The 14,272-nt window shown below is 54.8% G+C and overlaps 1 protein-coding gene across 1 annotated transcript; it reads right to left on the reverse strand.

The window, feature by feature from the left end:
- Positions 1–726: 726 nt before the first annotated feature.
- LOC109571876 (uncharacterized) lies at positions 727–13,109 on the reverse strand. Its single transcript, XM_070771874.1, has 7 exons — positions 12,956–13,109; positions 10,608–10,697; positions 9,768–9,859; positions 7,696–7,801; positions 5,347–5,436; positions 3,208–3,299; positions 727–1,033 (listed from the first exon to the last, which is right to left on the reverse strand). The coding sequence occupies exons 2-7, from the start codon at positions 10,678–10,680 to the stop codon at positions 851–853; spliced, it is 636 nt and encodes a 211-aa protein (XP_070627975.1). The 5' UTR covers positions 10,681–10,697; positions 12,956–13,109; the 3' UTR covers positions 727–850.
- Positions 13,110–14,272: the final 1,163 nt, after the last annotated feature.

Consider the following 14,272-nt stretch of genomic DNA (forward strand, 5'->3'; position numbering starts at 1 on the left):
ATGATGGTTAAGGGCGTAGACTCTGGAGCCAGCCTGCCTGGGCTTGAATGTTGGCTTGGCTCCTTCTGATCTGTGTGGCCTGAAGCAAGTGATGTGGACTCTCTGTGTCTTGTTCTCTTATCTCAGAAAGAGGGATAATAGAACCAGCCACAGGTTGTGAAAATTAAGCAGCTCAAAATATGTAAAGACATTAGCTCAGTGCCTAACACAGGGTCAGTGCTCAAAAACATTTATCCTGCTAAAAACGGAGGGGATCCTAGTCAATGGGAGAGAGATACAAAACTGAAGAATATATTTATTCACTCATGTGTTCATCACAACATGTGCTGGGGATAAATTAACATAATAGACTTGATCCGAGGTGGACACATTATCCATTCTCCTTTGCTATAATAACAGAAGATATTAGATGACACGGGATTGTCCAGCTAAGGACTACAGTTCCCAGCATCCCTTGCATCTAGATGTCACCATGTGACCGTCTCTGGCCAATGAGCTGTGAGGAAAAGTGATCTGGGCTTCTTGTAGGAGTCGCCCTTTGAAGGACTGAAGCTTGTCTTCCCCTCTCATCCCCGCACTTGCCCCGAACCAGAATGTGGACTGGGTGTCGGGGTGAGCCCTCTCCAGCCACGTGGCACAGAGCACCGAGGTCAAAGGACCCTGGCTGCCCAACTCCACGGAGCTGCACCGCCCCGGTCCTGGGAGTTTCACACACAGACCACAGCCTTGAGAGAGACAGCAAGTTGGGTTTATTGAAGCCGCTGTATTGGGGGATTTCACATCACGATAGCCCAGCATGCATGATTCGGGGGCGCGCGGTCAGGAGCGGGAAGCGGAGGGCCCTCAGCGTTTAGGAAGCAGTGACGAAGCTGAGGCAGCACAGGGGGCACTCGCACACCTTGACCTCGCGGAACTCCAGCACAGGCAGGGGGACGAAGGTGCAATTCGGGTCCGATTTCGAACCGTCAGGAGCCGCCTGGGGCTCGGGCTCAGGGTCATCGGGCTCCACGTAATAGGTGAAGCAGACGCTCGGCTGGAAGGAAAGAGAACAGAGACGCAGGGCAAGAATGGTGGTGTCGCACTCTCAGGCCCTTCTGTGCAGTGTGAGTGTTTGGGGGGCCTCTTGTGCATTGCAGGATGTTAAACACCATCACTGCCCTCTACCCACCAGGCGCTAGTAGCTTGCTCCCTTTACTTGTGACAAAGAAGAAACGTGTCCCAACACTGAAGGTGTCCCCTGGGGGGTGAATTGCCTCTGGTTGAGAATCACTGCTTCGTCCCATCCTTACAGCGGTTAGGGAAAGGCAGGGACCGTCTGCCCCATACACGCCCATGGATACAAGATGTAGGGTTCTCATCTCATGAGCTGACGGTTGGTTCCGTGGTGGGCACAGGACCCAAACTGAACTGGTCAGAAAGCTCTCTTTCTAGACTATTTGACTCATCTCCAAGCATCTCCCCACTGATTTCTTATTAGTTAGTTGCATAGAGAAAAGAAAAATCAGTAAGTATTCCGTGGAGAAATGTGATAAACATCTTGACTGAGTGGATCTAAATTCAAGTGCATTTAGGACACGGCATCACTTAGGTGGTGCTCCAAAGATCATAGCTTACCCTGAATCTCATTAGGGGGATAGCATAAAAATCAAACAAGTGTAGAAATGAAACAAAACAGAAAAAGCAATCAATATTGTGCGAGGTGTGACTCGGATGTTCAAAATCGTCTGTCATAAGAGGCAAAGGAATACTGAGGAGATTGTCTAGCTCAAAGAGAACTAAAGATATATTGTGTGCATGCTCAGTTGCTTCAGTTCTGTCCACCCCTTTGCGACCCCATGGGCTGTAGCCCCGCAGGCGCCTCTGTCCATGGGATTCTCCAGGCAAGAAGACTGGAGTGGGTTGCCATTTCCTCCTCCAGGGGATCTTCCCAGCCCAGGAACTGAACCCATGTCTCTTACATCTCCTGCACTGGCAGGCGGGTTCTTTACAACCAGGGATTCCCAGGTGGCACCAAGTGCAATAGCTGGCCCCAGTTTTCCCCCAGGTAGGAGGGAAAAGAACACCAAACAGACTGCATGTAGTGAGTGAAGAAACCAAGAATATGGACAGCAGGTGAGATGGAAGTGCATATCACGGTTAAGACCTCAAAGGTCACAACAGGCCCACAGTTATATAAGAGAATATTCTTCTTCTAAAGTGAAACACACGGAGGAATAGGAGCATATATACATAGTCCATATATGAGAAACATGCAAATAGAAAAAAATGGTAACAACTGGCAAACTCGGATGATCTTTGTACTGTTTTTGTAAAATCTTTGATTACATTATTTCTTAACAAGATTTTCTAAAGAATCCTCCCCGGGACTGCTGCAGGCACTAATAGGAAAGACGTTCTCACAGGCGTCTGACCCTCTGCCTCCCCTGACCCCTCCCCACGGGCCCCCTGCTTCTCACCAGGGTCCCTCCAGCCTCCCGCTTTGCAGGTCAAGAAGCCCAGAGACAGAGCAGACACCTCACTGGCAAAGTGTGAGTCACGTGCCAGCCCAGGGCCAATCACCAGGAACGTTGGCACTGCCAGCTCTGATTGGTCAGGGGCGTACCTGGAGCTGGTCTGAGGATGGATCAGATCCATCCAAAGTGCGTGCAGACAGGTGGTCCCCAGAAAAGTCAAGGGGGTTAGTAGGAGAAGGAGGACTGGTACCCAGGTGGACAAGGCCACAGCTGCCTTGGCAGGAGGGACCGTTCCCTAATTCATTCCTTCATTTAATCAGCCCGAGGGTATATAGTGTCGGACACAGGTTACATCTGATCTAGACAGGGGATATGTCATTGCACAAGAGGAGGCTCTCACAAAACTACTCTAGTAGGGGAGACAAATGATTAAAAAGATAGCTGCCAGATATGCTCTCAGGTAGCAATAATAACGCTGAAGAAAATTCAGGAAGGCAAGAGGTCTGAGGGAAATGGGGCAAAAGTGAGCAAGGGAGGCTTCATGGAGGAGGTGATACTGGAAGTTGGAATTAGGAAAGAGAGGAGGCAGGAAAGAGGGCAGCACCCCCAAGAGGATGGGGGCACATCCTGGGGTGGGGGACAAGGGACACCCAGCCACCCAAGGGTCTCTCCTGGCCAGAGAGGATGGTGGAGGTGCCTGACCTCTCATAACCTAGGGGATCTCTGGTCAAAGGGAGGAAACAAGCAGGCTTACCATGGGACAGAACGGCAGGACATTGAAAGACAGTCTTCCCTTCATTCCTCTGGGCTTCTTTCGAGGCTCATCAGGGTTCTCAGAAAGCAGGGCTGGGGAAGGAGGAAAGAGGCATGAGGCAATCGTGCCCTCTGAGGTTTGAGAAACTCAGTAATAATAAGATCTCCATCAGGAAACCAGTGACAAAAACTAACGTGTTGAGTGCGTGCCCTGAGCCAGGCACTCTTGCATACATTATACTGTAATATCTGATTTGGTTATTATCTTCATCCAACTTTACGGATGAAGAAACTGAGGCCCAGAGAGGTTAGGACACTTGCAGGAGGTTGCACAGCAATGCCTGCAATCACACATTAAATTGCATCCAGGGAACAGACAGAATGTCAGTGACCGAAGGGGCTGGAGTCAGACAACAGGGGGCTGTGGAGATGTGACGCCCTGGGGTGCCCGTGTGCAGGAGGGGGGCACAGCTGATACACAGGTACCACTGAGGCATATCTCTCCAGAAAATACTTAGGTTTCCCCAAAGGTTTCCCCAAAGAAGGTTTCCCCAAGGAAGACAATACTTTGGCCACCTGATGAGAAGAGCTACCTCATTGGAAAAGACCCTGATGCTGGGGGAGGCTGAAGGCAGGAGGAGAAGGGGACGACAGAGGATGAGATGGTTGGATGGCATCACCAACCCGATGGACATGAGTTTGAGCAAGCTCTGGGAGTTGGTGATGGACAGGGAGGCTTGGCGTGCTGCAGTCCACGGGGTGGCAGAGTCGGACACAACTGAGCGCCTTAGCGCGCACAGCCAGGCAGCTGGAACACACACCGGGCGTCTTGTGGGGGTGGGTCCTCGAGACGGACAGGGGACACAGTGCTTAAGGTCAAAGACCCCCAGGCGAGACGGGCTCAGATCCCACCGTGAGCTGATGATTCGCACCTGTCACCCTTCAGATTTCCCACCTGCAACATGAGGTCATTGGTGTCACCATCTCACAGGGCTGTTGTGGAGTGTGGGTGACTGGACGCAGGGGAAGCACTGGGACCGGGCCTGGCACGACATGCCAGATGAGAATGAAGTGAAATAAGACGAAATAGGAAACGGAAGTGAGATACACAGTACACACTGCATATCAGACATAAATGCACAGTGCAGATACACGCACATCCTTGTCTGTCCGAGTGAGCGCAGAACATTCTGGAAGACTGGATGAGAAGCTGGGAAGCACCTACCTCGGGCAAGAAAGTAGGTAGCTAAGGAAGGGGCTTGCATCTTATTTTGTATGATGGCTACATGTAGCTACAGATGTGTGGAAATAGAAGCAAAAACACGCATGGGACTGTGCCAGGATCAGCGGGCCAGTTTTCACGCTGGACTATCATCCAATAAGATCAAATGGCTGGGGGAAATGGGATAAAGGGTCCATGGAATTTCGATGAATTATGATGGCAATGTCTTGTGAATATAAAATTATTACAAAGTAAAAGTTTTTAAAAAAGGGAGTGTCACAGCAAACCCAAGAGCCCTCCCTCATGAGGCCAGACCACCAACAGGACCAGCAAGGAGCTCTGTGCTCAGTCACTAAATCGTGTCCGACTCTTTGGGACTCCATGGACTGTAGCCCGCCAGGCTCCTCTGTCCATGGGATTCTCTGGGCAAGAACACTGGAGCGGGTTGCCATTTCCTTCTGCAGGGGATCTTCCCCACCCAGGGAAACGTGTGACTCCTGCATTGGCAGGTGGGTTCTTTACCACGAGCGCCACCTGGGAAGCCCCCACCGCACTCCTTCCCACTGCTAAGTCCTTGGTTCAGGCCTCCATCGCGTCTCAGATGAATGACCCTACAGCCCCTTGACCTGGCAACTGAGTGGAGGGTCAGCTGGCCCATGCAGGTGGCCACATGATACAAAGCAGCCCAGACTGATTCCAGCTCCCAGGATGCAGCCCTGCGGGCTCTGAGCAGGGGAGTAATGTACCCACGGACACGGGGTGATGTTGGGGAGGTTCCATTCCAGGCGCCCCTCAGGGCCCTCCCTCCTTAAGAGGAGCCAGCAGCAGACATGCGAGGTTGGGGCCAGTCTTCAGGGTCCATGCTTCCCCATCAGCCTGGAGACCTCCCCACTCCCCCCTGCCCCATGTGGGTCTCACCTCCTTTCTCCGGAGGCCTGGTCTGCACCTCCTCGGTCTCCTGGCCCTCGATGGTGCTCAGAGGCAGCATCATGGCACCACAGGTGCTCCCTGCGGACAGGACACACAGCAGTTAGTGCCTGGGCGGTGGAGCCGGGGGGCCCGGGTGTGGCTCTCAGAGCTCGGGTGGACTCAGACAGCTCCATCCCCTCCCACGTCTCCGGGTCCCCAGCATCCAAGGGGACGTGCTGGCAACGGCTCCTGCTGGTTTCCTCCAAGGCCCAGGGTGTGATCTGGGGAGAGCGGTTGTCATGGCGCCTGGCAAGAACAAGGGCAGGGCTCGTGGTACCTGGGGCTCACCCCCCTTTAAAACTAGAACAACTGTGGCACGAAGTGCTGGGACCAGGAAGCTGCAGCTCGGCTAACTGGGTATCCGAAGGGCCTCTGGAGGCTGGCATACAGCAGGCACTCAGTAAGTGCATCTCAAGGTCAGCATTACCATCACCATGTTTCAGCTCCGTCCCAGGGCTCCCAGGCAGCCTGCCCAAGGGGTTCAGACAGGCCCTCCCCTCCTGTCCTGGGCCCCTCCAGGTACAGGAGGCATCAGTCCCGCCCTCAAGAGCGGGGTGAGGGGAGGGGCTGGGCCCCAGACCCGCCAGCACAGCCCTGGGGCGGGGCCAGCCCTGCAGGGAGGGGGCTGGGCACAGGCTGACCCTAGCCCTTCCTGGGCAGAGCCCTGGTCAGTGTGTCTGGGGACTGTGGATTAGATGGATTCCAGCCTGCCAGTCACTAGCAGGGAGATCTCAAGGATGAAGTTTGCCAGATTTCCCAAAATGATATTACAACAAATTCAGAGCAAACCGAGACCTGAATTTCAGACACAGAAATCAGTTTTTACTGTAAGTCATATTGAAACACCATACGGGTCAGGTCTACATAAAAACTCATTTTTAAATTTATTTTGCTAAATGATGTTTAAGTATAGGCAAGCCCCATGAAATATTTGGAACATACTTATACTAAAAGGGAATTCACTATTTGTCTTAAATTCAAATTGAAGTAAGCATCCTGTATTTTACCTGGCAAGCCCCGATTCAGGGGTTTTTTAACCTCTTGTGCTGTCAGCTTTCCCGTCCATGAAAATGAGGAAGATAAATGATTAAACATGAGGATTAAATATGATTAAACACACACACACTCAGAACATACTATCTGGTAACTTAGAGTCAAACCTCTTCTTCGAAGCCTTCGTAAGATGCTTAAGACCCATCAGAGATCCTGACACATAATCGTGCAGATACAAGTGCGTCAAATAGCGGGAACACGTGGCCAGATATACTAACACACACAATTGTTACAACACACACAACTGTTGATCACTGTGGAAAGCAGGGCTTACCGACACAAACACACCCGCAGACACACTGCAAGGAAACCCAGAGACCCCCATGACCCCCATGACTCAGGTGGGCAGGCCTGCTTCTCAGAACTGAAGGACGGGCCTCACAGGCAGTCCTGGTCATGCACACCCCCGCGCCCCCCCCCCCCCCACACACACAACTGCAGACGCATCAGCTGAAATTATCAATACACCTCACCCTCCCCAGTACACTTTCCCTCTGGGGGAGCCCCAGGCCCACCCTCAGCCTCCCCCGGCCCCTCCCCCAGAGGCTGCCCCTCAAAACCGCGCGCCCCAAACGTGCTCCCAGCCCTCACCCGCAGCCACGCAGGCGCACAGAACCACTGGAGGCGCAAAAGCTGTTTTCCACGCGCACTTCTCATCTGTGAACCTTGCTCTGCGCCCTTAGTGAACCCCAGACACACCCAGAGGGTCTCCTCGGCTCCCCACTCGTCACACCGCCCTCTGGACTTCCCCAGAGTCATGTTCCCATCTTCTGTGTGGCCAGTTCCTTACCTGAGCCGGATACCGACTGCCCTTTCTGGTGTGCAGAGCAAACCTGCGCCTCCCGCCTCCTCCAGCAAACTGCGAAGTCCCGGGTCCGCCCCTCCCGCGCCCCAAAACCTGGGGACCAGGACCCGGGCTCCCCCCCTGCCTGCCCTGGAGGGGACCCCCGCCTCCGGACACCCCAGCCTCCTGTGTCCCCTCCAGGCTCCCCTCCTCCCTCGGACTCGAGCCGCCCCGCGGCTCACGAGGGTCTGAGGACGCCCCCCGCCCTCAGGGGAGCCGGGGTTCCTGCAGGGCCCGCACCGCGCGCGCCCTGGGGTCTCGGGGCCCCCAGGCAGCAGCCCAGAGCGCGCCCGCACCTCCTCCCGGGGCGCTCCCGCGCTCCCCGCGGGACCCCGCAGCGCCCTCCCGCGCCCCTCGCCCTGCTGGCGCAGAGCCCTCGGAGCTGCGGCCGCGGAACTGACCTCCGGCCCCGGGCTCGGTCTGGGCGTCCGGGCTGGAGCGCGCCGGCTTGCTCACCGCGTGTCCTGGCGGCGCGGGCAGGGCTGGCTCCGAAGAAGTCCAGGGGACCTGCGGGTGAACTCGCAGGAATGAAGAGCGCCGAGCGGCTCCGTGACAGGCACAATCCTGCACCCCCAGCCTTGGTCCCCCCAACACGAGCAGGAGGTCAACAGGGTGCCTGCCGCCAGCACGGCGTGTTCGCTTCACTTCTAGGGTTGTGGGGAGGGTCCCAGGCCTCGTCCTCCTCACTGCTTAGAGAAACTGATACAGAGGTGGCCCTGGGCGGCTTTGAGGCGGAGGAGACTCAGCAGTGCAGGCAGCAAGGGAAAGGAGTGGTTTTAAACGCCTTTCTCGAATATAAGGCAACACCCACCCCACACACCTAGAAACACGTGTGTGTAGCATATGCACTGGACCCAAACACAAAATACCTTTTACACCCGGCTTCACACTCACAGTAGTTCAAGATTTCCCTCCTTTTTCTAACCATTTTCACACCTTCACCGGCATTAATTTCAGTTTGCATCTATTCCAAGCAAGATCGGTCACTTTGGCGGTCAAAGGTGTCATGGCAAATTGCCTAGTCTTCCTGAAGCATCCACTCTGTGTCAGAACCACTGGACTTGGCATGAAGGCATCGCAGACTCTCCCTAAGACGTGGGTGTAGTGTGTCAACAAGCTCTTATTTACTCAACAGGCCATGGACTGGGTGGCCTTAATCGGCTCCCCCTTGACCTAGAGAATCTTCTGTGCCAGTTCCTGGAGTACACAATGCCAAGGTGCTCTCTGGTGAACGGGCAGTTAGGGCAGCAATGTGAAAGGGTACACTTTGTGGATTTTCTTTAAAAATAAGAAATACTTTATGAAGATACGAATCCTGAGAATTGAGAGTCTGATATGAAAGGAGCCATTGGGTCTTCACTATGTACAAACTTGAAATAACCTTTAAAAACAGCACTCATGACACAGGTGTCTCTCCTGTATTAGGGATCATATTAATCCGTGTTTCATAGGACTCGGTGTGGTTACATGAGCTCATCTATGTAAAGTGCTCACACCACGCCTGACAGGTCGAAGCTGCCCAGGAAATACTTTGTAAACCTGTGACTCTCGTGTTCTTTTCTAATAAGATTTTCTAATGCGTCCTCCCCAGGATTGCTGCAGGCACTAACAGGAAGACCTTCTCGCAGGCATCTGACGCAGGGCCTCCCCTGACCTCTCCCCACGGCCCCCCTGGTTCTCACCAGGGTCCCTCCAGCCTCCCCTCCTGCCTGTTAAGAAGCCCAGAGACAAAGCAGACGTCTCACTGGCCAAGTGCGAGTCATGTGCCAGACCAGGATCAATCACCGGGAACCTTGGCACTGCCGGCTCTGATTGGTCAGGGGACCAATCCTCAGCTGGTCTGAGGATGGGATCAGAGCCATCCAAAGTGCATGCAGACAGGTGGTCCCCCCAGAAAAGTCAAGGGGGTTAGTAGGAGAAGGAGGACTGGTACCCAGGTACCCAGGACAAGGCCACAGCTGCCTTGGCAGGAGGGACTGTTCCCTAATTCATTCCTTCATTTAATCAGCCCGAGGGTATACAGTGCCGGACGCTGGTTACATCTGTGCTAGGCACGGAATGAGTCATTGAAAAACAGAGGAGGGCCCTGCCCTCACAGAACTACTCTGGTAGGGGAGATAGATGATGAACACACAGACAGAAGGTATGCTGTCAAGTAGCAATAACTACTGTGAAAAAAAGTTCAGTGAGGCAGTGAATTGGCGAGAAACGGAATGAATGTGAGCAAGGGAGGCTTCATGGAGGAGGTGACACAGGAACAGAGGTTGGAATTAGCAAACAGAAGGAGGCAGAAAGGCGGGCAAAATCTTCAAGGAAGACTAGCCCCCACAGGATGGGGCCACGTCCGGGACAAGGCAGCGGCAAGGGGCACCCGGGCACCCAAGGGTCTCTGGTGGGCAGAGAGGGTGGCCAATCCACGTGATCACTCAGCCCAGGGGCCTCCGGTGAAAAGGGAGGGAGCAAGCAGGCTTACCACGGGGCAGAACGGCAGGACTCGGAAGGACACTGTTCCCTTCATTCTCTTGGACTTCTTTCGTGGAACATCAGCCTTCACAGAAAGCAGGACTGAGGGAAGAGGAGAGTCATGAAACCATCTGACCCTGAGACTTGAGAAACTCGGTAATAATAGTCTTCATCACAAAACCGGTAACAGGAGCTAATACGTTGAAGTCTGTTCCAGACATGCTTTTAAGTATTATACACGTATTCGTTTATGTGGTTCTTCATAATAACTCTCTCTTCATAATAACTCTCAAGAATACTGAAGTGCGTTGCCATTTCCTTCTCCAGGGGATCTTCCCGACCCAGGGATCAAACCCTGGTCTGCCATGTTGAGGGCGGACTCTTTACTGACTGATCCACCAGGGAAATCAATAACTCTCTGAGATGGGTATCATCATCAACCCACTTTAGAGATGAGCGAACTGAGGTACAGAGAGGTAGGGACACTTGTTGGAGGTCACCCAGGAATGAGTGAAACCTGCATTCAATTGTATCCCAAAGGCCCCCAGGGAACAGACAGGAAGTGTGAGGGAGGGGAAGGGCTGGGGTAAGAAAACAGGGGTGTCCAGGCCACAAAAAGGGGCCCAAACGGGCTCAGCTCCAAGGAGCTCCCTGCAGGCTCTGAGCGGGGCCGTGACGGGACCCGCTGACGGGAGGTGATGTCAGGGAGGCCGCATCCTGGGTGTCCCTGCCCAGAAGAGCCAGTGGAGACATTTGGTGATGGGGCCAGTCTTCAGGGTCCATGCTTCCCCATCGCCTGGACACCTCCCCACTCCCCCCTGCCACAGTTTCCGCCCCACACGGGTCTCACCTCCTTTCTCCGGAGGCCTGGTCTGCACCTCCTCAGTCTCCTGGCCCTCGATGGTGCTCAGAGGCAGCATCATGGCACCACAGGTGCTCCCTGCGGACAGGACACACAGCAGTTAGTGCCTGGGCGGTGGAGCCGGGGGGCCCGGGTGTGGCTCTCAGAGCTCGGGTGGACTCAGACGCTCCATCCCCTCCCACGTCTCCGGGTCCCCAGCATCCAAGGGGACGTGCTGGCAACGGCTCCTGCTGGTTTCCTCCAAGGCCCAGGGTGTGATCTGGGGAGAGCGGTTGTCATGGCGCCTGGCAAGGACAAGGGCAGGGCTCGTGGTACCTGGGGCTCACCCCCTTTAAAACTAGAACAACTGTGGCACGAAGTGCTGGGACCAGGAAGCTGCAGCTCGGCTAACTGGGTATCCAAAGGGCCTCTGGAGGCTGGCATACAGCAGGCACTCAGTAAGTGCATCTCAAGGTCAGCATTACCATCACCATGTTTCAGCTCCGTCCCAGGGCTCCCAGGCAGCCTGCCCAAGGGGTTCAGACAGGCCCTCCCCTCCTGTCCTGGGCCCCTCCAGGTACAGGAGGCTTTAGTCCCGCCCTCAGGAGCGGGGTGAGGGGATGGGGCTGGGCCCCAGACCCGCCAGCACAGCCCTGGGGCGGGGCCAGCCCTGCAGGGAGGGGGCTCCTCACCAGCCCCAGCATCACCCTGGGCAGGACGTGGGCCAGTGTGTCTGGGGGTGAGAACTGGGGGCTTCCACTCCTACAGTCACTAGCTGGGGGATCTCAAGATTTAACAACAGCAGCAAGAAAAACACAGAACCCTGAGATTTGCGTTTTAGACTCACAGATCATTTTTTTTTTTTAGTATAAGCCATATCCAAACACTATATGGGCATGTCTACTAAAAACTAAGTTTTTATTTATTTGGCTAAATCATGTTTAAGTATATGCAAGTCCCACGGTATATTTGGAGTGTACTTATACCAAAAGATAATTCATTATTTATCTGACATTCATGTTTAAACATGTGCACTGCATTCTACCTGCAGCTCCTGATTCAGGGGTTATTTAACCTCTTGGGCTGTCAGCTTTCCCCTCATGAAAATGAGGACTATAAATGATTAAACATGAAAATTAAATGCAATTAACTACACACACATACTCAGAACACTCTGGTAACTTAGAGTCAAACCTCTTCCTTTAACCCTTTTTAAGAATCCTTTGACCCACCACAGACCCTCACACATTAATCGTGCAAATACAAGGTGCGTCAAACAGTGGGAACACTCGACCAGTTCACACAAACACAGGATCGTTAGTAACGCACACTTTGAGATGCAGACTGCGGGAACCAGGGCCTAAGGACACAAACACACCTGCAGACGAGCCCAGGGAAATTCAGAGACCCCACCACGCTGCTGCTCAGTGCTGAGCACACTCCTCACAGGCAGTCCTGCTCACACACTCACACACACATACCCACACACACACCCTCCAGACAGGCACAGAGGCAGACCCCCAGGCTGGAGCGACCCCCCCACCCTCCCCAGCACACTTTCCCTCTGGGGGACCCCCAGGCCCACCCTCAGCCTCGCCCGGCCCCTCCCCCAGAGGCTGCCCCTCAAAACCGCGCGCCCCAAACGTGCTCCCAGCCCCCACCCGCAGCCACGCAGGCGCACAGAACCACTGGAGGCGCAAAAGCTGTTTTCCACGCGCACTCCTCATCTGCGAGCCTCTGATGCGTCTCAGCGCACCTGCAAACACGTCCAGAGGGTCGCCCCTGCTCCCTACCCCTCAAAGTAACCCCCGCACTCCCCAGAACAGCCCCATGGCATCACTTCCCGTGTTCTGCTTCGCCCATTTGCTCGCTGACCCCTGACACCCCGCTGGCTTCCCAGGTTGGGAGCAGCCCCCGGACCTCCGCCTCCCCCATCAAACCGCAAAGTCCCCGGGTCCGCCTCTCCCGCCCCCAAAACCTGGGGACCCGGCCCCGGCCCCCCCGCCCGGCCTGTCCTGCAGGGGGTCCCCGCCATCCCCGCCTCCGGACACCCTACTCCGGGAGGGGGGCACTCCTCTGTCCCCTCCAGGATTCGCTCCTCCCAGTGGCCTCAGAAATCCTGGGGCCCGGAGTTGCCCAGGGGCTCAGAGGATTCGAGGGTCTCGATCGCCCTCAGGGGAGACTCGGGTTCCGCCAGGGCCCCCACCACGCGGGCCCCGGGGTCTCGGGGCCCCCAGGCGGCAGCCCCCGCTCCCGCACCTCCTCCCGGGGCGCCTCCGCCCTGCTCGCGGGGACCCCCCGCCCGCGCCCCCGCCCTGCGGGCGCAGACCCCGCGGAGCGGCGGCCGCGGGACTGACCTCGGGACCGCTTCGGTCTGGGCGGCTGGGCAGGGCAGGCGGGCTGGCTCCGCGCGCGTCCTTGGCGCCTGAGCAGAGCCGGCTCCGGAGGCGCTCGGGGACGCGGTGGACAAACGCGCGCGAACGAACAGCGCTGAGCGGCTCGGCGTCACGCACAAGCCCCAAGCCCGCCCCCAAGGCCGAGTCAGGTGGTTCAAACCGCCTCTGAGACCAGCACAGGCGTCAGAGGTTCGCGGCAACTTGGTTATTAGCGGGGAGGGTCGGGGGCCTCTGTGTCTCAGTTCGGTAGTGAAACCGACATAGGAGGTCGTGATGGGCAGGTCTTAAGGGGACGAGAATGACCTTGTGCAGGTCATAAGAGTAAGTCAGTTAAGTCACTCAGTCGTCTCCAACGCTTTGAGACCCCGTGCACTGCAGCACGCCAGGCCTCCCTATCCATCACCAACTCCTGGAACTTGCTCAAACCCATGTCCATCAAGTCGGTGATGCCATCCAGTCATCTCATCCTCTGTCGCTCCCTTCTCCTCCTGCCTTCAATCTTTCCCAGCACCTTTCCAATGAGCCGGCTCTTTGCATCAGGTGGCCAAAGTATTGGAGCTTCAGCTTCAACATCAGTCCTTCCAATGAATATTCAGGGCTGATCTCCTTCAGGATGAACTAGTTGGATCTCCTTGCAGTCCAAGGGACTCTCAAGAGTCTTCTCTAACACCGCAGTTCAAAAGCATCAATTCTTCGGTGCTCAGCTTTCTTTATAGTCCAACTCTCACATCCATACATGACTACTGGAAAAGCCATAACTTTGACTAAATGGACCTTTGTCGGCAAAGTAATGTCTCTGCTTTAGTATGCTGTCTACGTTGGTCATAGCTTTTCATTCAAGGAGTAAGCATCTTTTAATTTCATGGCTGCAGTCACCATCTGCAGTGATTTTAGAGCCCAAGAAAGCAAAGTCTGTCACTGTTTCCACTGTTTCCCCATCTATTTGCATGAAGTGATCGGACTGGATGCCATGATCTTAGTTTTCTGAATGTTGAGTTTTAAGCCAACTTCTTCACTCTCTTCTTCCACTTTCATCAAGAGGCTCTGTACTTCCTCTTCGCTTTCTGCCATAAGGATGGTGTTATCCGCATATCTGAGGTTACTGATATTTCTCCCAGCAATCTTGATTTCAGCTTGTGCTTCATCCAGCCTGGCATTTCACATGATATACTCTGCATATAAGTTAATGAAGCAGAGTGGCAATATACAGCCTTGACGTACTTCTTTCCCAGTTTTGAACCAGTTCGTTTTCCCATATCTGATTCTGTTGCTTCTTGA

The sequence above is a fragment of the Bos indicus genome, chromosome 18 (assembly GCF_029378745.1).
Source record: "Bos indicus isolate NIAB-ARS_2022 breed Sahiwal x Tharparkar chromosome 18, NIAB-ARS_B.indTharparkar_mat_pri_1.0, whole genome shotgun sequence".
Lineage (NCBI taxonomy): Eukaryota > Metazoa > Chordata > Mammalia > Artiodactyla > Bovidae > Bos > Bos indicus.